Source organism: Bombina bombina, chromosome 1 (assembly GCF_027579735.1).
Source record: "Bombina bombina isolate aBomBom1 chromosome 1, aBomBom1.pri, whole genome shotgun sequence".
In the NCBI taxonomy this organism is placed as follows: domain Eukaryota; kingdom Metazoa; phylum Chordata; class Amphibia; order Anura; family Bombinatoridae; genus Bombina; species Bombina bombina.
Genome location: NC_069499.1, coordinates 450,227,071 through 450,250,896, shown reverse-complemented (window position 1 = coordinate 450,250,896; position 23,826 = coordinate 450,227,071). Strand labels below are relative to the sequence as shown.

The 23,826-nt window shown below is 42.4% G+C and overlaps 1 protein-coding gene across 1 annotated transcript in view; it reads left to right on the top strand.

Moving 5' to 3' along the window:
* The window catches only part of SLC25A12 (solute carrier family 25 member 12), a 402,930-nt gene that overhangs the window by 342,674 nt on the left and 36,430 nt on the right, over positions 1-23,826 (top strand). The window contains exon 14 of the mRNA XM_053698431.1: positions 2,877-3,017. Coding sequence (XP_053554406.1) covers positions 2,877-3,017 — 141 coding nt within the window. The remainder of the gene's footprint in view (positions 1-2,876; positions 3,018-23,826) is intronic.

Here is a 23,826-nt window from a genome sequence, read left to right as displayed (position 1 = left end):
AAGAAAAAAGGAAAATTAAAGGGACAGTGTATTGTAATTTTTTCCCTTAATGTGTTTCCAATTACGTCTTGTACTGCAGAGTATAAAATGTATGAGAACTTGCTTCTTTAGGTCTATTTTTACATGTGAAATAGCTTCTTTAAAAAAAAAGAAAAGAAATCACAACCCATTAAAATGTGTAGCAGTGGATACAGCATCAAAGAGTGGTATGATTAAGGAGGTAACTCCGAAACGTCACTTTTTCGTGTAAATTTGTTACTAATAAATTAATTATTTTACTAAGTGCTGTGGACCGTCCTTCCTGTTACAAACCCATTAAAATGGTCTGGGCTTGCAGGGAAATCAGGTCTCCTTATTGTATTACTTTCTGTACACACAAATTAAACTAGTCGTCTTTTTTTCGGAGCCAGATTCCTTCTTGTGAAAGTGCAACACACTTAGATCTGTGCAAATCCACAAGAAGAAATCCGGCTCCGAAAAGAGCTCAGTTCTGTGTGCATTCACCACCTTCAACATTCAGATCATCACAAATTACCCGAATGCACATGCCTACTTTACAGTATACTTAAAACTGTCAGAAACACTATACCTGTTCACCTTTTCAAGTTTTGCATTCATTTGTATTTTTTAGTGATTCACAATTTTTTTCCTTTTTGAGAAAGTTTACAACCCTTTTTAAATTGACACAACTGATTTTAATTCCCCTGACACCTCAACGGCTTTGTTAACATAATTGACTTATAACAATTATGACAAAAATGTGTATATTGTCTATTCAGAATCTATTTAGGCATTTCATGATATGAAACATTAAAAATAAAAAATGAATACTCAGTAGGAGATATTCCACCCTTTATCCTAATTGTGAAACCTTCTGTTGAAACCTATGGGATTTACTTGTCTGCGGTTTGCTGTTTAATCATGTTTAACATTGTAATATTTAAAGGACCACTAAATAAAGCAGACTTGAATAACTGGCAAATAATAAAACACAGTGATAGCACTTTCTTTGAATTTGAAATGAGCAGTGGAAAGTTAATTCAAATTTTCCTTCCTCTGTATCATGTGACACCCATCAGCCAATCAAAATGCATATATGTATATACTATGCACTTTTGCACATGCTCAGTAGGATATGGAGCCTCAGAAAGTGTACATATACTGCATTTACTGCAAGCTCTATCTGAATCGTTACATTTTCACTTGAGTGGTCCTTCAAATTGACTGAACTGAGTTCAATTTACCTTTATTTTTTTTGTTCCCTGTGATAGCCCTAAACATGTATTTACATATGTTACAGCACTTGTTCCAAAATAATATACTATTTTTGCACACCTAACAGAAAATTATAAACAATAATTAATGTTTAACCACAGTTATGTGTTTCCAGTTGTGTAGCAGCTGGCATATGTCTAAAGCACACTCTAGTGAGGTGAATGTAACCATATTGTATATTGTTTTTATTTGCGGAACTATCCACACTTTCTGTTAACACCTCAAAGTGATTTTGCTTAATTTTAAAACCAAATTGATGTGAAACTCAAACTATCATCTCCCCATAGACCTGATTTGAGCAGACAAAGTGTGAACATTTACCCTGAATTGAAGCTTCACCATGGGGATGCTGGATCACTCTGTTCATGGTTAATTGAGCAAACCTTAACCCAACCTATTCATTTAAAAGATGAAATGGAGGCTTCTCTTTTGTCCACACAATGTTTTAAATCAGATTTTTAACATTGAATGGACATAAAGAAACTAAAACATTTGAATGCACCCAATAGTGTAGATTAAAAGACGCCATTTTGGATTTTAACATTTCTAAAAATGAAGCATTTTAAGGTACAAGAAAAAACAAACACTCAATAATAAATGCTCAGTTTGTGTAAAGGCAAGATCAGCATTATCTGTATGACAATGGTTATTGTGCTGAAAGCTTTCCGGTACATGTTTAGCATGGATGTTTGACTCGCTGTACCTGTTTTTCTAGGGTCTGGTGTGAGATATATAGATAGCATTAATAATTTACATTATACTGGACCTAGAACAGTGGTGATAAAATGCCAGCCCCTGACTCTTCTCATGTGGACAATGTTGTTTTCTTTGAAACCGTTAATCAACTTCCCATTTCCCTCACTAAATAAATACCGGCAATCCCACTTCATCACGGCATTCTCCTACACTGGTTTTCAAACCTGTCCACAGGCCTCCCTAACAGGACACATTTTGAGGATATCTGAACTGGAGCACAGGTGATAGTCAGCTGATTAGTAAACATGGTTATTTTACCTGCTCTCATACAAGGTAATCTGGAAAACCTGGCCTGTTGGGGAAGTCTAAGGACAGGTTTGAAAAACAGTGTCCTACACTCATGCTCAGTGCCACATTTGCTGTGGGTCTGCTATAAGTGTTAATATTATAGTGTAGCCCATTTGAGAACTTGGGCGCTGCAGATACTGGTTACCTATAGCCACCATAGAAATGGGCAAACATGGTAGCATTACTGAACTTGGGGACAAATAGGTGGTGTCCCTGAAACGGCAGCTCAGCTAACTTCTTTATGCTGAGCTCAATGAGTGTAACAGTTGATTGAATGTATTGGTTGGTAAATAAGCAAATTACATTTTCTAAGCCCTTAGTGTCTATAAGATATTATTTTTCATGTTCATTTAAAGCTGTTTTTATTCTTTGGAAAAAGAGAACATTGTTTTTACGTTTTTATTTAAAGAAGAGCTAAGACAAAATATTGCTTCATTGATGGTAAGAAATGGTTTGCCGTATAGAAAGTGTTCTGTGTATCGGAGAATGCATCTTCTGTAAGCTGTTGTTCCAGAATGTCTTTTAAAGAGCTGATGGAATTTTCTATTTTCCTGCAGGCAGGAGGCTCGCAAGTCATTTTCACAAATCCACTGGAGATTGTAAAGATTCGTTTACAGGTCGCTGGAGAAATTACCACAGGCCCCAAAGTCCGTGCCCTCACTGTTCTGCAAGACTTGGGCTTTTTTGGCCTTTATAAGGTAAGTGCTGCAGAGATTTACTTATTTTTTTCTAGAGATTATCTTTGCTTCAGAAACTCTCAGAGAGCAAAAGGTGTTAAAGTGGAAATGTTATGTGTTTGGTTCAAGATTCTTTATTATTATCATAATAATACATTTAACACACAAATATCATTAGATCACTGGAGCCATTTATTTTTAGAATTAAACATCACTTAATATATATTCTATGTTTATGCCATTGGCATTTGGTTTTTATGTTGTTTTTTTCCTTCAGTTAATTTATAACAACAAAAAGTGGCTATACCTTTATTAGTTATCTAAAAATATATGCAAAATATAAACCCTTTAAAATGCCCTGCAGGGGTGAGGATCCTATTGCCTGGGGCGAGGATCCTATTGCCTGGGGCGAGGATCCTATTGCCTGGAGCGAGGATCCTATTGCCTGGGGCGAGGATCCTATTGCCTGGGGCGAGGATCCTATTGCCTGGGGCGAGGATCCTATTGCCTGGGGCGAGGATCCTATTGCCTGTGGCGAGGATCCTATTGCCTGTGGTGAGGATCCTATTGCCCAGGGGTGTCTACATAGAACTTTGTGTGTTTTCATGCAGCACTGAGAAAACTTGAAAAGGAAGCCAGAAGAAAGAGGTGAATGTAAGGGAGATAGGCGGAGGCTATGATAAAATGTGAGAGGATTAAAAATGGAGATTAAACTGGAGAGAGAAGGAGAGAGAAGTAATGAGAAGAATGTTGAGATTAAAGATATGGATGAGAATAGAAAAGATAAAGAGGAGAAGGGAATAATGACAAAGAAGAAACAAAGTGGCTTAGAAGGAGAGAAGACTGAAGGGGGACTAGATGACTGAAGAAAAAGCAAGATGAAGAGAGAGAGGGTGTAGGAAACAGAGAGGAGAAGCAGGCAGAAATGGCAAAGGAAGAGAAAGGGCTAGATTACAAGTGGAGCACTATATTATTGCACACACGCAAACAGTCAAATTCACCCGTTTGTGGGCGGGCGATAAATAACCAGCCAATACAAGTGGCTGGTTATTGCTGCAGCGAGCTTGGGGTAGCAATTAGTGCTCAGAAAATTAACCAGAGATTTGACATCTGGTTCATTTTCTAAAAGTGCCCCAAATGCCCTAAAAATAGAGGACATTATAGTTTATTATTTAAAAAATAAATAACTGCACTAGGCAGTTATGGGACTTTAAAGTTGGCGGGTGTGGGGTTTTAGAAAAAAAAACGGCACTGAAAAGTGTCTTTACATTGCAGTCTATGGGAACTTTGTGTTCCCAGTAAATACATATATGTATATGTTAATATTATATATTTGCTGCAATTTCTGCGCAATTTAACCCCTTTGCTGCGCTGGTATTACTCAGTGGAGTGCTAATGCGCGCTTAAAGGGACATGAAACTTTCTTAGTTTTCTTGGTATCTTATGTCGAAAAGCAGGAATGTAAGCTCAGGAGTGTGCATGTGTCTGGAGCACTATATGGTAGCAGGTTTGCAAGAATGTTATCCATTCGCAAGAACACTAGCTGCCAGCACTATTTCCTGAAATGTAGTGCTCCAGGTGCCTACCTAGGTATCTCTTCAACACAGAATTCCATGGGAATAAAGCGAATTTGATAATAGAAGTAAACTGGAAACGTTTTTTTTTAACTGTTTGCTTTGTCTGAATCACAAAATAAATGTTTTGGGTTTCATGTCCCGAAAAAAACACAACGCTAAAGTTCTGCATTAAATATATTTTAATATTAAACTATCCAGGGGCTCACATAATACAGAAAATGTAATGCTTTGGGCCTTTAATACTAAAGAGGCTTATAGGGACATGAAACCCAATATTTTTCTTTCATGATTCAGATAGAGCATGCGATTGTAAACAACTTTCTTTTGTTTTTATTTTTGTATTTGAAATAGCTATTTTTGCTAATTAAACCCATTACCTGTTGTTCTCTATGACATGCCCATAACAATGGGTAGAGCCTGCAAGTAAAGCAGACCTGCTAATGTTATCTATGTTAAGTACTTAAATGCTAATTATAGCTGGGGGGGGTTTGAATAAGCTCAATCAGCTATTTCAGATACAAAATCTCTCTCTCCCTTCTATCCTCCCCCAGGGTGATTAATAAGTGCTATTTTCTACAGTTACATAGTTTTGTTTTGTTTTACCGAGAAAACATTTGTTACTCATATTTTCATTTTAGGCTGGGACACAACAGACAAAAATAGCTATTTCAAATAGCAAATAAAGGCAAATACTCTTAAAGGGACACTAAACCTAATCTTTTCTCCAACATTGGTGTGTCCGGTCCACGGCGTCATCCTTACTTGCGGGAATATCTCTTCCCCAACAGGAAATGGCAAAGAGTCCCAGCAAAGCTGGCCATATAGTCCCTCCTAGGCTCCGCCCACCCCCGTCATTCTCTTTGCCGTTGCACAGGCAACATCTCCACGGAGATGGTTAAGAGTATGTGGTGTTTAGTTGTAGTTTTTTTTTTTTTTATTCTACTATCAAGAGTTTATTATTTTAAAATAGTGCTGGTATGTACTATTTACTCTGAAACAGAAAAAGATGAAGATTTCTGTTTGTGAGAGGAAGATGATTTTAGCAGACAGTAACTAAAATCGATTGCTGTTTCCACATAGGACTGTTGAGATGAAGTAACTTCAGTTGGGGGAAACAGTTAGCAATGTTGGGCTATAAAACTGGTAGACACTTTTATGGGCTAAATCGATTGCTTTATTTGGACATTTTATTCATGTTTATGCTGATAATTCGCACTTATAAACTTGGGGAACGTTTTTTTTAACGTCAGGCACTATGTTAGACACCTTTTCCAGTCAGGAAGGGCCTTCCCATTTGTAGGCTGAGCCTAATTTTCGCGCCATTACTGCGCAGTTGTTTTTGAGAGCAAGACATGCAGATGCATGTGTGAGGACCTGAAAGTAGTTGGAAAAGTTCCTAGAAGGCGTCATTTGGTATCGTATTCCCCTCTGGGCTTGGTAAAGTCACAGCAAAGGCTGTAGCTGGGACTGTATAGGGGTTAAATTTGTAACCGGCTCCGGTTTCGTTATTTTAAGGGTTAAAGCTCTGAAAATTGGTGTGCAATACTTTTAATGCTTTAAGACACTGTGATGAAAGTTTGGTAAATTTTGAACAATTCCTTCATATTTTTTCACATATTCAGTAATAAAGTGTGCTCTGTTTAAAATTTAAAGAGACAGTAACGGTTTTGTTTTAAAACGGTTTTTGTGCTTTATTGACAAGTTTAAGCCTGTTTAACATGTCTGTGCCTTCAGATAAGCTATGTTCTATATGTATGAAAGTCAATGTGTCTCCCCCTTCAAAATTGTGTGATAATTGTGCCATACAATGTAAGGACAGTACTGTCACAGATAATGAAGTTGCCCAAGATGATTCATCAGATGAAGGGAGTAGACATGGTTCTACATCATCTCCTTCTGTGTCTATACTAGTTTTGCCCACGCAGGAGGCCCCTAGTACTTCTAGCGCGCCAATGCTTATTACCATGCAACAATTGACGGCTGTAATGGATAACTCCATAGCAAATATTTTATCCAAAATACCTGCATATCAGAGAAAGCGCGATTGCTCTGTTTTAAACACTGAAGAGCAGGAGGGCGCTGATGATAATTGTTCTGTCATACCCTCACACCAATCTGAAGGGGCCATGAGGGAGGTTTTGTCAGATGGGGAAATTTCAGATTCAGGAAAAATTTCTCAACAGGCTGAACCTGATGTTGTGACATTTAAATTTAAATTAGAGCACCTCCACGCACTGCTTAAGGAGGTGTTATCTACTCTGGATAATTGTGACAACTTGGTCATTCCAGAAAAATTATGCAAGATGGACAAGTTCCTAGAGGTTCCGGTGCACCCCGACGCTTTTCCTATACCCAAGCGGGTGGCGGACATAGTGAATAAGGAGTGGGAGAAGCCCGGCATACCTTTTGTTCCCCCTCCTATATTTAAGAAATTATTTCCTATGGTCGACCCCAGAAAGGACTTATGGCAGACAGTCCCTAAGGTCGAGGGGGCAGTTTCTACTCTAAACAAGCGCACTACTATTCCTATCGAGGATAATTGTGCTTTCAAAGATCCTATGGATAAAAAATTGGAGGGTTTGCTTAAAAAGATTTTTGTACAGCAAGGTTACCTTCTACAACCCATTTCGTGCATTGTTCCTGTCACTACAGCAGCGTGGTTCTGGTTCGAGGAACTAGAAAAGTCGCTCAGTAGAGAGACTCCATATGAGGAGGTTATGGACAGAGTTCACGCACTTAAGTTGGCTAACTCTTTTATTTTAGATGCCGCTTTGCAATTAGCTAGATTAGCGGCGAAAAATTCAGGGTTTGCAATTGTGGCGCGCAGAGCGCTTTGGCTAAAGTCTTGGTCAGCGGATGTATCATCCAAGACAAAATTGCTTAACATCCCCTTCAAGGGTAAAGCTCTCTTTGGACCAGAATTGAAAGAGATTATCTCAGACATCACTGGGGGAAAGGGCCACCCCCTCCCACAAGATAGGCCTTTCAAGGCCAAGAATAAGTCTAATTTTCGTTCCTTTCGTAATTTCAGGAACGGACCGGCCTCTAATTCTGCATCCTCTAAGCAAGAGGGTAATGCCTCACAGTCCAAACCAGCCTGGAAACTGATGCAAGGCTGGAACAAGGGTAAGCAGGCCAAGAAGCCTGCTACCGCTAACAAAACAGCATGAAGGAGTAGCCCCCGATCCGGGACGGGATCTAGTGGGGGGCAGACTCTCTCTCTTTGCTCAGGCTTGGGCAAGAGATGTTCAGGATCCCTGGACGCTAGAAATAGTTTCTCAGGGTTATCTTCTGGAATTCAAGGAACTACCCCCAAGGGGAAGGTTCCACATGTCTCACTTATCCTCAAACCAAATAAAGAGACAGGCGTTCTTACATTGTGTAGAAGACCTGTTAAAGATGGGAGTGATACACCCAGTTCCAATGACGGAACAAGGAATGGGATTTTACTTAAATCTGTTCGTAGTTCCCAAAAAAGAGAGAACCTTCAGACCAATTCTGGATTTAAAGATCCTAAACAAATTTCTCAGGGTACCATCGTTCAAAATGGAAATCATTCGAACGATTCTACCCACTATCCAGGAAGGTCAATTTATGACTACCGTGGATCTAAAGGATGCGTACCTACATATTCCTATCCACAAGGAACATCATCAGTTCCTAAGGTTCGCCTTTCTGGACAAACATTACCAGTTTGTGGCCCTCCCATTCGGATTAGCCACTGCTCCAAGGATTTTCACAAAGGTACTCGGGTCCCTTCTAGCGGTTCTAAGACCGAGGGGCATTGCAGTAGTACCATACTTGGACGACATTCTAAAACAAGCGTCGTCCCTTTCAAAAGCAAAGGCTCATACAGACATCGTTCTGGCCTTTCTCAGATCTCACGGATGGAAGGTGAACATAGAAAAAAGTTCTCTGTCTCCGTCAACAAGAGTTCCCTTCTTGGGAACAATAATAGATTCCTTAGAAATGAGGATTTTTCTGACAGATGTCAGAAAGTCAAAGCTTCTAAGCGCTTGTCAAGTTCTTCATTCTGTTCCACGTCCTTCCATAGCTCAGTGCATGGAAGTAGTAGGGTTGATGGTTGCAGCAATGGACATAGTTCCTTTTGCGCAAATTCATCTAAGACCATTACAACTGTGCACGCTGAAACAGTGGAATGGGGACTATACAGACTTGTCTCCAGTGATTCAAGTAGATCAGAAGACCAGAGATTCACTCCGTTGGTGGCTAACCCTGGACCACCTATCCCAGGGAATGAGCTTCCGCAGACCAGAGTGGGTCATTGTCACGACCGACGCCAGTCTAGTGGGCTGGGGCACGGTCTGGGAATCCCTGAAAGCTCAGGGACTATGGTCTCGGGAAGAGTCTCTTCTCCCGATAAACATTCTGGAACTAAGAGCGATATTCAATGCTCTCAGGGCTTGGCCTCAGCTTGCAAAGGCCAGATTCATAAGATTCCAATCAGACAACATGACGACTGTTGCGTATATCAATCATCAGGGGGGAACAAGGAGTTCCCTGGCGATGAAAGAAGTGACCAAAATAATACAATGGGCGGAGGATCACTCCTGCCATCTATCTGCGATCCACATCCCAGGTGTGGAAAACTGGGAAGCGGATTATCTGAGTCATCAGACATTCCATCCGGGGGAGTGGGAACTCCACCCGGAGATCTTTGCCCAGTTGACTCAATTATGGGGCATTCCAGACATGGATCTGATGGCGTCTCGTCAGAACTTCAAGGTTCCTTGCTACGGGTCCAGATCCAGGGATCCCAAGGCGACTCTAGTGGATGCACTAGTAGCACCTTGGACCTTCAACCTAGCTTATGTGTTTCCACCGTTTCCTCTCATTCCCAGGCTGGTAGCCAGGATCAAACAGGAGAGGGCCTCGGTGATCTTGATAGCTCCTGCGTGGCCACGCAGGACTTGGTATGCAGACCTGGTGAATATGTCATCGGTTCCACCATGGAAGCTACCTTTGAGACAGGACCTTCTTGTTCAGGGTCCATTCGAACATCCAAATCTGGTCTCCCTCCAGCTGACGGCTTGGAGATTGAACGCTTGATTCTATCAAAGCGTGGGTTTTCAGATTCTGTGATAGATACTCTGGTTCAGGCCAGAAAACCGGTAACTAGAAAGATTTACCATAAAATATGGAAAAGATATATCTGCTGGTGTGAATCCAAGGGATTCCCATGGAATAAGATAAAAATTCCTAAGATTTTTTCCTTTCTGCAAGAAGGTTTGGATAAGGGATTATCTGCGAGTTCTCTAAAGGGACAGATTTCTGCTTTATCTGTCTTACTACACAAACGACTGGCAGCTGTGCCAGATGTTCAAGCATTTGTTCAGGCTCTGGTTAGGATCAAGCCTGTTTACAGACCTTTGACTCCTCCCTGGAGTTTAAATCTAGTTCTTTCAGTTCTTCAAGGGGTTCCGTTTGAACCTCTACATTCCATAGATATTAAGTTGTTATCTTGGAAAGTTTTGTTTTTGGTTGCTATTTCTTCTGCTAGAAGAGTTTCCAAGTTATCTGCTCTGCAGTGTTCTCCGCCCTATCTGGTGTTCCATGCAGATAAGGTGGTTTTGCGTACTAAGCCTGGTTTTCTTCCAAAGGTTGTTTCTAACAAAAATATTAACCAGGAGATAGTTGTACCGTCTTTGTGTCCGAATCCAGTTTCAAAGAAGGAACGTTTGTTACACAATTTGGACGTAGTCCGTGCTCTAAAATTCTATTTAGAAGCTACAAAAGATTTCAGACAAACATCTTCTCTGTTTGTCGTCTATTCTGGTAAAAGGAGAGGTCAAAAAGCGACTTCTACCTCTCTTTCCTTTTGGCTTAAAAGCATCATCCGATTGGCTTACGAGACTGCCGGACGGCAGCCTCCTGGAAGAATCACAGCTCACTCCACTAGGGCTGTGGCTTCCACATGGGCCTTCAAGAACGAGGCTTCTGTTGATCAGATATGTAAGGCAGCGACTTGGTCTTCACTGCACACTTTTGCCAAATTTTACAAATTTGATACTTTTGCTTCTTCAGAGGCTATTTTTGGGAGAAAGGTTTTGCAAGCCGTGGTGCCTTCCGTTTAGGTAACCTGATTTGCTCCCTCCCTTCATCCGTATCCTAAAGCTTTGGTATTGGTTCCCACAAGTAAGGATGACGCCGTGGACCGGACACACCAATGTTGGAGAAAACAGAATTTATGCTTACCTGATAAATTACTTTCTCCAACGGTGTGTCCGGTCCACAGCCCGCCCTGGTTTTTTAATCAGGTCTGATGAATTATTTTCTCTAACTTCAGTCACCACGGTACCATATGGTTTCTCCTATTTTTTTCCTCCTGTCCGTCGGTCGAATGACTGGGGTGGGCAGAGCCTAGGAGGGACTATATGGCCAGCTTTGCTGGGACTCTTTGCCATTTCCTGTTGGGGAAGAGATATTCCCACAAGTAAGGATGACGCCGTGGACCGGACACACCGTTGGAGAAAGTAATTTATCAGGTAAGCATAAATTCTGTTTTTATTTCATGATTCAGATAGAGCATGAAATTTTAAGCAACTTTCTTATATACTCTTATTAGCAATTTTTCTTCGTTCTCTTGCTATCTTTATTTTAAAAGCAGGAAAGTAAATCTTAGCAGCACCATGGATAGCGCTTGCTTATTGGAGGCTTACATTTACCCACCAATAAGCAAGCATAACCCAGGTTCTCAACCAAAAATGGGCCGGCTCCTATGCATCACATCCCTGCTTTTTAAATAAAGATCACAAGAGAATGAAAAAAAATTGATAATAGGAGTAAATTAGAAAGTTGCTTAAAATTGCATGCTCTATCTGAATCATGAAAGGAAAAAAATTGGGTTTAGTGTCCCTTTAACCCCTTAAGTGCTAATGACGGCTCTGAGCCGGCACAAATTGTCTGTCAGGTGCTAATGACGGCTCAGAGCCGTCACTAGCACTCTCCCACTTTGAGGGAGATCTGGGGGTTCCCACCGGCTCCTACCCTGGTGATCAGGCTTGCATAGTGACAGGCATCGCCGGGGCTTCACGTTACACGCGGTGACGTGACACGCAATGACGTGATGACGTCACCGTGCAACTTTATTTAACATTAACAATGTTAAATATAGGAGCAGGGGGCATGCTGCTTAGAAGCCTGTATCTCAGGCATCTAAGCAGCTACAGACCCCCAAGACCCACCGTTGGAAAGGTAATCGCCTAACCTTAACAACAGTGTAAGTGGGGATCTGAAATAAATAAAAATATATATATATATATATATTTTTAAAAATATAAAATAAAAAAACTTTAGCATCCAGGTGGGAAAGTGCTTAGCACACTAAAGGGTTAAGCAGGTAAAATGGACCATTGGGAACACATTTAATGGACATTAAACTGATGGGTACAACTCTACTCCCAATGCTATTGTTCCTACTCCTGTGCCTGCAACTATCTTTAAAGTCTTTTTCTTATGTTACCCACTAACAAGTATTAGTTAGTGAAGCTCTGCATCTTAACACTGGGTGCCGCCATCTTGGAGCTTGCTGCATAACTTTTAACCTGTGCAAAAGTATAAAAGGCAGAGTATTTATAAATGGTTTCTTTAATGAGTTCAAATAAGAGAACAGTGTTAAAAAGGAGCTGCGAATACAAGAGGGAAAACAATACCATGGAGAGTAGTAACCATACTACTGTAGTTGTCCCCAGCAGTTTAATGTTCATTTTAAAGGGGGAACATTTTAGAGTACAATGTCCCTTTAAGATGACCCTTCATTGGAACTAAAGGGCCAGCCCAAACCCTGAAAAACAGACTGAAACAATTATTCCACATCCACCAAACTTTACAGTAGGCACCATGCAATCAGGTAGTAGTGTTCTCCTGGCGTCCACCACACCTAGATTCTTCCATCAGACTGTCAGAACGTGAAGCGGGATTCATCACTCCACACATTTCCACTGCTCCAGACCAGTGGTGGCGGCTTCACACCACTCCAGCTGACACTTGGCCTTGTGTGTGTTGTAAGGCTGCTCGGCCATGGAAACATGAAGCTCTTGATGCACAGTTCTTGTGCTTCCTGAGGCAGTTTTGAACTCTGTAGTGAGCGATGCAACAGATGATAGGTGATTATTACACGCTTCAGCACTTAGCGGCCGCTGTGTGCTCTGTCACTTTGTGGTTGGACTGTTGCTGCTCCTAGACACTTCCACTTCACAATATTAGCACTTAACAGCTGACCGGGGCAGAAATTCCACAAAGTGACTTGTGGCAAAGGTTGCATCCTATAATAGTGGCACTGAGCTCTTCAGTACAACCCATTGTACTGTTAGTGTTTGTCTATGGAGATCTCATGGCTATGTGCTGGATTGTATGCACCTGTTAGCAGTGGGTGTAGCTGAAACACCTGAACACAATAATTATTAAAGGTGTCCACATACTTTTAGCCACGTGGTGTATTAGTAATCAGTGATGTAGTAGATCATCTAAAATAAGTGTGGTTCAGAATAAAATTCCACAGCTTTTGCACATTTGGCTGAAAATTTAAACATTTGCTTTACAGGGATACTGTCAAATATGCATTGTTCCCATGATGCTCTTTGTTAAAGAAAAACCTAGGAGCACTATATGGCAGGAAATAGTGCTGGCATCTAGAGCTCTTGCAATGGATGACATTCTTGCAAAACTGCTGGCATATAGTGATCCAGACATGCGCACACTACTGAGCTTATGTCCCTGCTTTTCAACAAAAAATACTAACACCTAGATTTAGAGTTTTGCGTTAGAAGGGGTGCGTTAGCTACGCGTGTCTTTTTTCCCCCGCACCTTTTAAATAACGCTGGCATAATTTACCGCCAATGCAACTCTAAATACCAGCGTTGCTTACGGACCCGGCCAGCTTCAAAAACGTGCTCGTGCACGATATCCCCATAGGAAACAATGGGGCAGTTTGAGCTGAAAAAAAACCCTGCAAAAAAGCAGCGTTCAGCTCCTAACGCAGCCCCATTGTTTCCTATGGGGAAACACTTCCTAAGTCTGCACCTAACACCCTAACATGAACCCCGAGTCTAAACACCCCTAACCTTACACTTATTAACCCCTAATCTGCCGTCTCCGCTATCGCTGACCCCTGCATATTATTATTAACCCCTCTGTACACCGCCGCAACCTACATTATAGCTATGTACCCCTAATCTGCTGCCCCTAACATCGCCGACCCCTATATTATATTTATTAACCCCTAATCTGCCCACCCCCCAACGTTGCCGCTACCTAACTACACTTATTAACCCCTAATCTGCCGACCGGACCTTGCCGCCACTATAATAAATGTATTAACCCCTAAGCCGCCTCACTCCCGACTAAAAAACCCTATAATAAATAGTATTAACCCCTAATCTGCCCTTCCTAGCATCGCCGACACCTAACTTCAAGTATTAACCCCTAATCTGCCGACCGGACCTCGCCGCTACTCTAATAAATGTATTAACCCCTAAAGCTAAGTCTAACCCTAACACTAACACCCCCCTAAGTTAAATTTAATTTAAATCTAACGAAATAAAATAAATCTTATTCAATAAATTAATCCTATTTAAAGCTAAATCCTTACCTGTAAAATAAACCCTAATATAGCTACAATATAACAAATAATTATATTGTAGCTATTTTAGCATTTATATTTATTTTACAGGCAACTTTGTATTAACTAGGTACAATAGCTATTAAATAGTTAATAACTATTTAATAGCTACCTAGTTAAAATAAGTACAAAATTACCTGTAAAATAAATCCTAACCTAAGTTACAATTAAACCTAACACTACACTATCAATAAATTAATTAACTAAACTATCTACAATTATATACAATTAAATCAACTAAACTAAATTACAAAAAACAAACACTAAATTACAAAAAATAAAAAAAGATTACAAGAATTTTAAACTAATTACCCCTACTCTAAGCCCCCTAAAAAAATAACAAAGCCCCCCAAAATAAAAAAATGCCCTACCCTATTCTAAAATAAAAAGTTAACAGCTCTTTTACCTTACCAGCCCTTAAAAAGGGCCTTTTGCGGGGCATGCCCCAAAGAAAACAGCTCTTTTGCATTTAAAAAAAACATACAATACCCCCCCAACATTACAACCCACCACCCACATACCCCTAATCTAACCCAAACACCCCTTAAAAAACCTAACACTAAGCCCCTGAAGATCTCCCTACCTTATCTTCACCACGCCGGGTATCACCGATCCGTCCAGAAGAGGGTCCGAAGTCTTCATCCTATTCGGCCAGAAGAGGGTCGAAGTCTTCATCCTATCCGGCAAGAAGAGGACATCCAGACTGGTAGACATGTTCATCCAGGCGGTGTCTTCTATCTTCATCCATCCGGCGCGGAGCGGGACCATCTTGAAGCAGCCAACGCGGATCCATCCTCTTCTTCCGGTGACTCCCGACGAATGAAGGTTCCTTTAAGTGACGTCATCCAAGATGGCGTCCCTCGAATTCCGATTGGCTGATAGGATTCTATCAGCCAATCGGAATTAAGGTAGGAAAAATCTGATTGGCTGATTGCATCAGCCAATCAGATTCAAGCTCAATCCGATTGGCTGATCCAATCAGCCAATCAGATTGAGCTTGCATTCTATTGGCTGTTCCGATCAGCCAATAGAATGCGAGCTCAATCTGATTGGCTGATCCAATCAGCCAATCGGATTGAACTTGAATCTGATTGGCTGATTCAATCAGCCAATCAGATTTTTCCTACCTTAATTCCGATTGGCTGATAGAATCCTATCAGCCAATCGGAATTCGAGGGACGCCATCTTGGATGTCTACCGGTCCGGATGTCCTCTTCTTGCCGGATAGGATGAAGACTTCGGACCCTCTTCTGGACCTCTTCTTGCCGGATAGGATGAAGACTTCGGACCCTCTTCTGGACGGATCGGTGATACCCGGCGTGGTGAAGATAAGGTAGGGAGATCTTCAGGGGCTTAGTGTTAGGTTTTTTAAGGGGTGTTTGGGCTAGATTAGGGGTATGTGGGTGGTGGGTTGTAATGTTGGGGGGGGGTATTGTATGTTTTTTTTAAATGCAAAAGAGCTGTTTTCTTTGGGGCATGCCCCGCAAAAGGCCCTTTTAAGGGCTGGTAAGGTAAAAGAGCTGTTAACTTTTTATTTTAGAATAGGGTAGGGCATTTTTTTATTTTGGGGGGCTTTGTTATTTTTTTAGGGGGCTTAGAGTAGGTGTAATTAGTTTAAAATTCTTGTAATCTTTTTTTATTTTTTGTAATTTAGTGTTTGTTTTTTTGTAATTTAGTTTAGTTGATTTAATTGTAGATAATTCTAGGTAGTTTAGTTAATTAATTTATTGATAGTGTAGTGTTAGGTTTAATTGTAACTTAGGTTAGGATTTATTTTACAGGTAATTTTGTAATTATTTTAACTAATTAGATATTAAATAGTAAATAACTATTTAATAGCTATTGTACCTAGTTAAAATAAATACAAAGTTGCCTGCAAAATAAATATAAATCCTAAAATAGCTACAATATAATTATTCGTTATATTGTAGCTATATTAGGGTTTATTTTGCAGGTAAGTATTTAGATTTAAGTAGGATTAATTTATTGAATAAGATTTATTTTATTTCGTTAGATTTAAATTATATTTAACTTAGGGGGGTGTTAGTGTTAGGGTTAGACTTAGCTTTAGGGGTTAATACATTTATTAGAGTAGCGGCGAGGTCCGGTCGGCAGATTAGGGGTTAATAAGTGTAGGTAAGGTAGCGGCGACGTTGGGGGGGCAGATTAGGGGTTAATAAATATTATGTAGGTGTCGGCGATGTTAGGGGCAGCAGATTAGGGGTACATAGGGATACTGTAGGTTGCGGCAGTGTGCGGTCGGCAGATTAGGGGTTAAAAAATTTATTAGAGTGGCGGCAATGTGGGGGGACCTCGGTTTAGGGGTACATAGGTAGTTTATGGGTGTTAGTGTACTTTAGAGCACAGTAGTTAAGAGCTTTATGAACCGGCGTTAGCCCATAAAGCTCTTAACTCCTGACTTTTTTCTGCGGCTGGAGTTTTGTCGTTAGAGTTCTAACGCTCACTTCAGCCAAGACTCTAAATACCAGCGTTAGAAAGATCCCATTGAAAAGATAGGATACGCAATTGACGTAAGGGGATCTGCGGTATGGAAAAGTCGCGGCTGGAAAGTGAGCGTTAGACCCTTTCCTGACTGACTCTAAATACCAGCGGGCGGCCAAAACCAGCGTTAGGAGCCCTTAACGCTGGTTTGGACGGCTAACTCAGAACTCTAAATCTAGGCGTAAGAGAATGAAGAAAATCTGATTATAGAAGTAAATTAGAAAGTTGAATAAAAGTATGTGTTCTATCTTAATCATGAAAGCAAGAAAATGGGTGTTATGTCCCTTTAACAAAACATAATGCTGAGCTGCTCTTGTGCACTTTTAGAGCTATGGGCTTATGGACTTTAAATGGATATTAAAATATTTTTTTATGATGTATCAGAAATCACTGAATTGCTGAAGATCTGCTTACTAAATAGGTTTTTCCATCTAAAGTGGAGGAGAGTCCACGGCTTCATTCATTACTTGTGGGAAATTAGAACCTGGCCATCAGGAGGAGGCAAAGACACCCCAGCCAAAGGCTTAAATACCTTCCCCACCTCCCTCATCCCCCAGTCATTCTTTGCCTTTCGTCACAGGACGTTGGCAGAGAAGTGTCGGAAGATTCGGAGTAGTCTTTAATGGAGGGTAGTACTCTTTGGAATGGGACTGGAGTTTTAAGTAGTCCTGTCAGCCTCTCAGTGAGAGCTTGGGTGAAAGTTAGAGTCCGGAGATGCAGGGAGAGTCTTTCTGCGAAACCATCCCGACTCATATTAACAGCTCCATAAGCAATCAGCGTTGACGAGTTTCGCTGCCTGCTTTCTACAATTAAGTCCATGTCAGGAGCAATACTACTACACTGTCACACTTGAGAGGCCGTGTTCCTGTTCCACGGCATAGATTCTGGTAAGATCGTTTCATTTTTTATTCACTTAATGATAACGCAGAAGACAGGGTCACAGTGTGATACCTTTTATCTTTATAGAATCAAGGGTTAATATTCCTGGTAGGGGGATTTTTGAACAGGGGGGGTTATACAAAATATTGTTTATTGTGTCATTGCTGCGATATGTGTGAGATGAGGCTCTGGCAATGGGTGGACTTTAGTTTCATTTCCGGGAGTATTTGCGCGGCAGATTTGGCGCAATTTCTCCCTTGTGCAGGGGCTGTCCTGCGAGGCATTCCATCTGTTTGGTTGTGGCCTAATCGACTTCCTTGCATGACTGGCGGTGCAGGAGACGTAACGGTTTCTGTGGTCCAGGTCATAGGAGATGGTGAGCGCCCCGGCCATTGGAGGTTATAAAGGTGCCATTTTTTATTTTTTTTTATTTAACCAATTTTTTTTATTGAGGAAAAAACAAAACAAATGTGAACAGATCATATAAAGAAAACAGTACAGCAAACATTTGAGAATGTAAGAATAATGATAGTCCTCATTTTTCAGCCCCTAAGAACACTAGTAAAGGCCACTCTTGGACCTTGTCTGTGATCTCGGTAAAAGTCCAGGGGTTTATATTGAGTATGTAACTTAAGTGAAACTAAAAATAAATAATAATGAGGATGATTGGTTTTTGATGAAGTATAAGCATGACTGGAGTTATATCTGACAGGACCCCATAGAGAGATTATCATAGAGGGTTATGGGGGGGGAATTATGCCTATATTAAGGAGCAGAATTATTTTCTAAAAACATAAAACAAAGTGATTATAATCTGTGGAATCACAACCGTGTCTCTTATGATTAAATACTCTGCAGGAGACTGTACCCAGGACGTAACATTGTCTAATGAGAAGGGGAGGGGGAGCAAGGCTCTGAATATAGCTGAGGGTTTGATGCTAAAATTTACCACTTCCCCTCATGGCTAATAAGCAATGACGGCTCATATCTATAATTATATGTAGAAGTCCTCAACCGCGATCGCGGCCGTGCGCAGGGTTCTTAGACATGTGTACAGCTTGGTTGCCAATAACATGAATAAAGCATTGTTCGTCATTCAAGCAATAAAGCTTACCGTCCCCTCTTGCTGCCATAATGTCTGAGAGAAATAATAACAAAGTGTTCAGATTGTGTTCCCTGGTATTACAACAGCAGTCTCTGCATATTATACCCATATGTTGCATAAGTGCGTACACAGAACCACCCCTTAACCTAATAACTGCCAAATGAAAATGTTAAAACGGCAAGCATTAAACAAACAGAGAAACTCGTGAACACATCTTATACTAGGTTAAATAATATGACAGGTTAGTATTTTTCTTTCAGCAGACCCCTCAACCCATATCCAAGCTCATTGATATCTTATTCAGCACCGCCAAAGTGTGAGGGGAGTGCTGTGTACTATTGTAATTGAGAAGGAGTCTCCCAGACGCATATTTAATTGATCCGGTGGTTATCAGTCTCTCACCCGATAATTTAATGCCCCGCCGGTCGCCTGGTATGCAGAGTGTGAGAGAGTCAATGAGACTATGTCTCCAGCGACCTGCAGAGAGGGAGTGCAAGTGTTTTTTCCCAAGATAGTCAGCCTGGCCGCATAGTGCGGTGGTGGATCTTCCAGATAAGGCAGGTTAGTGAACAGGGAGATCGGGTAACCGGGTATTTGACATTTTAGATTGGTCTGATAATTGCGAGAGGTGCTCACAGCATTAGCGATTGGTTGAGGGTTATATGTGTAAGGGGGCTCCTTGTTTGAAATGGGCTGCAGACATTGATAATCCTCATCAAGCAGGCCGCCGGAGCTTTCTTTATTATAGGCAGAATGTGGAGTTCCGACACTAGTTTTAGCACCTGGACTAGGGCATTGTTTTATTTTCAGCTCCACTGATATAGTTGTAAGCTCCTCCATCCGGAGCCCCATATCCTTCTCTGCTAAGTGTAGCCGACCCATCAGATAGTCGTAAGGTGCAGACTCTATGAGCCTGTGCATAAGGGATGCGAGTTTTGCCGGAATTTCCTCCCAAAGCATTATGCAGTTCTCTCCCGCCATATGTTATTTCTGCACACTTCTTGAGGGCCCGTCAGAATAGGATGCTGTTAAATAACTTGTCAGCTCTCAGTCCAGCTAGTGGTATGGATCGTAGAGACTCAGTAAGCCAGGTTGCTCTGACAGCACTGATCACCCGGCTCTACCCCGGGGGGGAGGTGATTGCCTAGGAGTAGTAGGCCACCGCCATAGGCCTTTAAGTTCCGATCTGGACCTCCAGTATCATGAAAACAGCCAGAAATAGGAAGATATAGAGCCACAATAGTCAGTACTGTGGGGTTTTGATATGATATGTTCTTATTCTTGCTGAATATAGATAATAACCGGCGGGTTATTAAAGATTCCTCTGGAGCCCACAGAAAATGCGTCTTATCCAGAACACAGCTCGGACACCAAAGGTGCCATTTTTTATATATTATAACTAGTCCCTAATAAAGCCGTAAGCTATGGAGGACTCTGATGCTTTAGAGGGTACACCCTCTTTAACCAAGTCTAGTAATCGTGTTTATTGTGAGGTGGTTCCGGTAGATCCGCCTGCTCAACTATGTTCCACATGCCTTGATAAAGTCAGGACATTGAGAAAGAAAAGGATGTCTAGTACTACTGAGCCGTCCACCTCTGAGGCTTCCCCATCCCGTGAGGTACGTTCCCTACTTTCATCTCCGAGTACACATGCAGCGCCCCAGGGCATGTCTATTTCTCCTACGGGAGAGATCCGTTTGCCGTCAGATTTTGTGGATCAACTGCAAATGGCGGTGTCTAAGGTGATTAGTGCCTTACCACGTTTTGCTAAGCGCAAGTGTAAGGTATAATATGGCGATCCGACCCAGGGGTCATCTACTCCAATGGATATTTCGGAAAGATTATCCGCTGACGAGGACGACTCTGACTCTTCGGAGGACGTTCCTTTTGGGTCAGAGTCTATGTCATCTAAAGCTCCGACTGCAGAGGAATCTGACTTTAGGTTTAGGATGGAAAATTTGCGCTTTTTGCTGAAGCAAGTGCTTGCTACCCTCGAGGTTTTGGAACCGAAACTACCGGAGGAACCTTCGATTCCTAAGCTTGATAAAGTATATGAGGACAGGGTGGTACCTCATACCTTCCTGGCTACTGTTAAGATGGCTAACATTATTAAGAATGAATGGGAGAGATTAGGTTCTTCATTTTCACGTTCTTCCTTTAAGGAGCTGTTCCCCGTCTCAGACTCTCAGCTCGAGCTATGGGGGACTGTCCCTAAGGTAGATGGTGCTATCTCTACACTCGCGAGGCGGACAACGAGTCCTCTCGATGATAGTTCGTCGTTTGAAGAGCCCATGGATAAAAAGTTAGATAACATGTTGAGAAAAATGTTTCAGCACACAGGGTTTGTTTTTCAGCTGGCAGCGGCGGTAGCTGCGGTTTCCGGAGCCGCAACATATTGGTGCGAGGCTCTGTCTGACGTGGTCAAGAGGGAGACTCCCCTCAGCGAGGTACAGGAGAGAATTAAGGCCTTGAGGGTCGCTAATTCTTTTATTTGTGATGGCAATATGCAAATTATTCGCCTGAACGTTAAGGTGTCCATTTTTTCCGTATTAGCCCTCAGGGCTCTGTGGCTAATGTCGTGGTCTGCGGACATGACCTCTAAGTCTAGACTGCTATCCCTTCCATTTAAGGGAAAGATCATTTTCGGTCCAGGATTGGACTCGATCATATCCACGGTTACGGGAGGCAAGGGCGCTTTCCTACAGCAGGATAAGAAGGTTAAGCCTAAGGGATCTACTTTTCGTCCCTTTCGTGGGGACAAGGCCCAACACCAGCAGCCCGCCGCGAAAGCGGATCAGTCCAAGGGCACTTGGAAACCAGCTCAGTCTTGGAATAAGTCCAAGCAGAACAAGAAGCCCGCCGAAACAAAGAAGAGGCGGCCCCCGACCGGTCTCCGGATCATGTAGGGGGCAGATTATCTCTCTTCTCAGAAGCCTGGTTGCAGGATGTTCAGGACCCTTGTGTTCTGGAAGTTATTGACCAAGGATATAGGATAGGGTTCAGATCTCATCCGCCCTGGGGCAGATTCCTCCTGTCAAATCTGTCTTCCAGACCAGAAAAGAGACGCCTTTCTAGAATGTGTGAGGGATCTCTCTTCCCTCAGAGTAATTGTACCAGTACCCCTAGCAGAAAGGGGTCTAGGGTACTATTCAAACCTTTTCGTGGTCATAAAGAAGGAGGGCACGTTCCGCCCAATTCTAGACCTAAAATGATTAAACAAATTTCTGTCTGTTCCATCGTTCAAAATGGAAATGATCAGATCTATTCTGCCCCTAGTTCAAGAGGGTCAGTTCATGACAACAATAGACTTGAAGGATGCCTACCTTCAAGTGCCAATCCACAGGGATCACTTCAGGTTCCTGAAATTTGCGTTTCTGGACCATCATTTCCAGTTTGTGGCCCTTCCTCTTGGTCTGGCGACTGCCCCGAGAATCTTCACAAAGGTTCTGGGGGGCGCTACTTGCAGTGGCCAGATCCAAAGCATTGCCGTGGCACCCTATCTGGACGACATCCTAGTCCAGGCACCGTCGTTCAGTCTCGCAGAAGATCACTCGAGGGCCCTTCTTCTTTTGCTCCAATTTTATGGTTGGAAGATAAACTCAGGAAAGAGCTCCCTGATTCCCAGCAACAGGGTGGAGTTCCTGTGAACGATAACAGATTCTATATTCATGAGGATATTTCTCACAGGTCAGCGATGCAGGAAGATTGCCCTTCAGTCCTCCTCCAGTCCCTCTGTGGCTCAAAGTATGGAGGTGATCGGGCTCATGATGTCCAGCATCGATGTCATTCCATTCGCCAGGTTTTACCTCAGACCTCTTCAGTTATGCATGTTGAGACAGTGGAACGGCGATCATACAGACCTATCCCAACAGATTTCGTTGGACGATCGGACGAGGGAATCCCTCTCTTGGTGGATCCGTCCGGAACAACTGTCCCAAGGGACATCCTTCCTGAGACCGTCCTGGGAGATTGTGACCACGGACACTAATCTGGCAGGATGGGGAGCTGTTTGGGGTGTCAGGATGGCACAGGGAAAGTGGTCTCGAGAGGAGTCTCTCCTCCCGATCAATATTCTGGAACTTCGAGCGACCTACAATGCTTTGAAGGCGTGGCCTCTACTGGGGTCGTTCAGCTTCATCAGATTCCAGACAGACATTACCTTGGTGGCTTCATCAACCACCAGGGGGGGGGGGGCGAGAACCTCTCTGGCAATGAGGGAGGTTTCTCGGATATTGGAATAGGCAGAGTCCAACAACTGCTCGCTCGCAGCAATCCACATTCCGGGTGTGGACAACTGGGAAGCGGATTTCCTCAGCAGGCAATCCTTCCACTGGGGGGGAATGATCTCTCCATCCCGAGGTGTTTGCAGAGATTTGTCTCAGATAGGGGACGCCGGAGGTAGACCTCAATTGCAAGCTACCCAAATACGGGCCGTGGTCCAGGGATCCCCAGGCAGAGCTGATAGATGCTTTAGCGGTGCCTTGGGGATTCAACCTAGTTTACATTTTTCCTGTGTTGCCACTTCTACCTCGTGTAGTGGCCCGCATCAAGCAGGGGCAAGCTTTTGCTATTTCGATTGCTCCGTAGTGGCCGCGGAGGATGTGGTTTGAGGGTCTGGTGGGGATGTCATCTTTTCCTCCATGGAGGTTACCCTGTCGCAGGGATCTGTTGGTACAGGGTCCCTTTCAACCACAAAATCTAGATTCTCTGAGGCTAACTGCGTGGAGATTGAACGCTTAGTCTTGGCCAAGAGAGGCTTTTCAGAGAGAGTGATTGATACTCTTGTTCAGACTAGGAAGCCGGTCACTCGTCGCAACTATCATAAGGTGTGGAGGACTTACTTGTCCTGGTGTGACAAGCATGGATATCATTGGCACAAGGTTAAGGTATCCAGGATTCTGTCCTTTCTCCAGGATGGTTTAGAGAAGGGACTTTCCGCCAGTTCCTTGAAAGGACAGATTTCGGCATTATCTGTTTTGTTGCACAAGAGGCTCGCTGAGCTTCCTGATATTCTTTTGTTCAGGCTCTGTCTAGAATCAGGCCTGTCTTTAGACAGTTCGCTCCTCCCTGGAGCTTGAACTTGGTTCTGAGGGTTTTGCAGAGGGTTCCGTTTGAACCTATGCACTC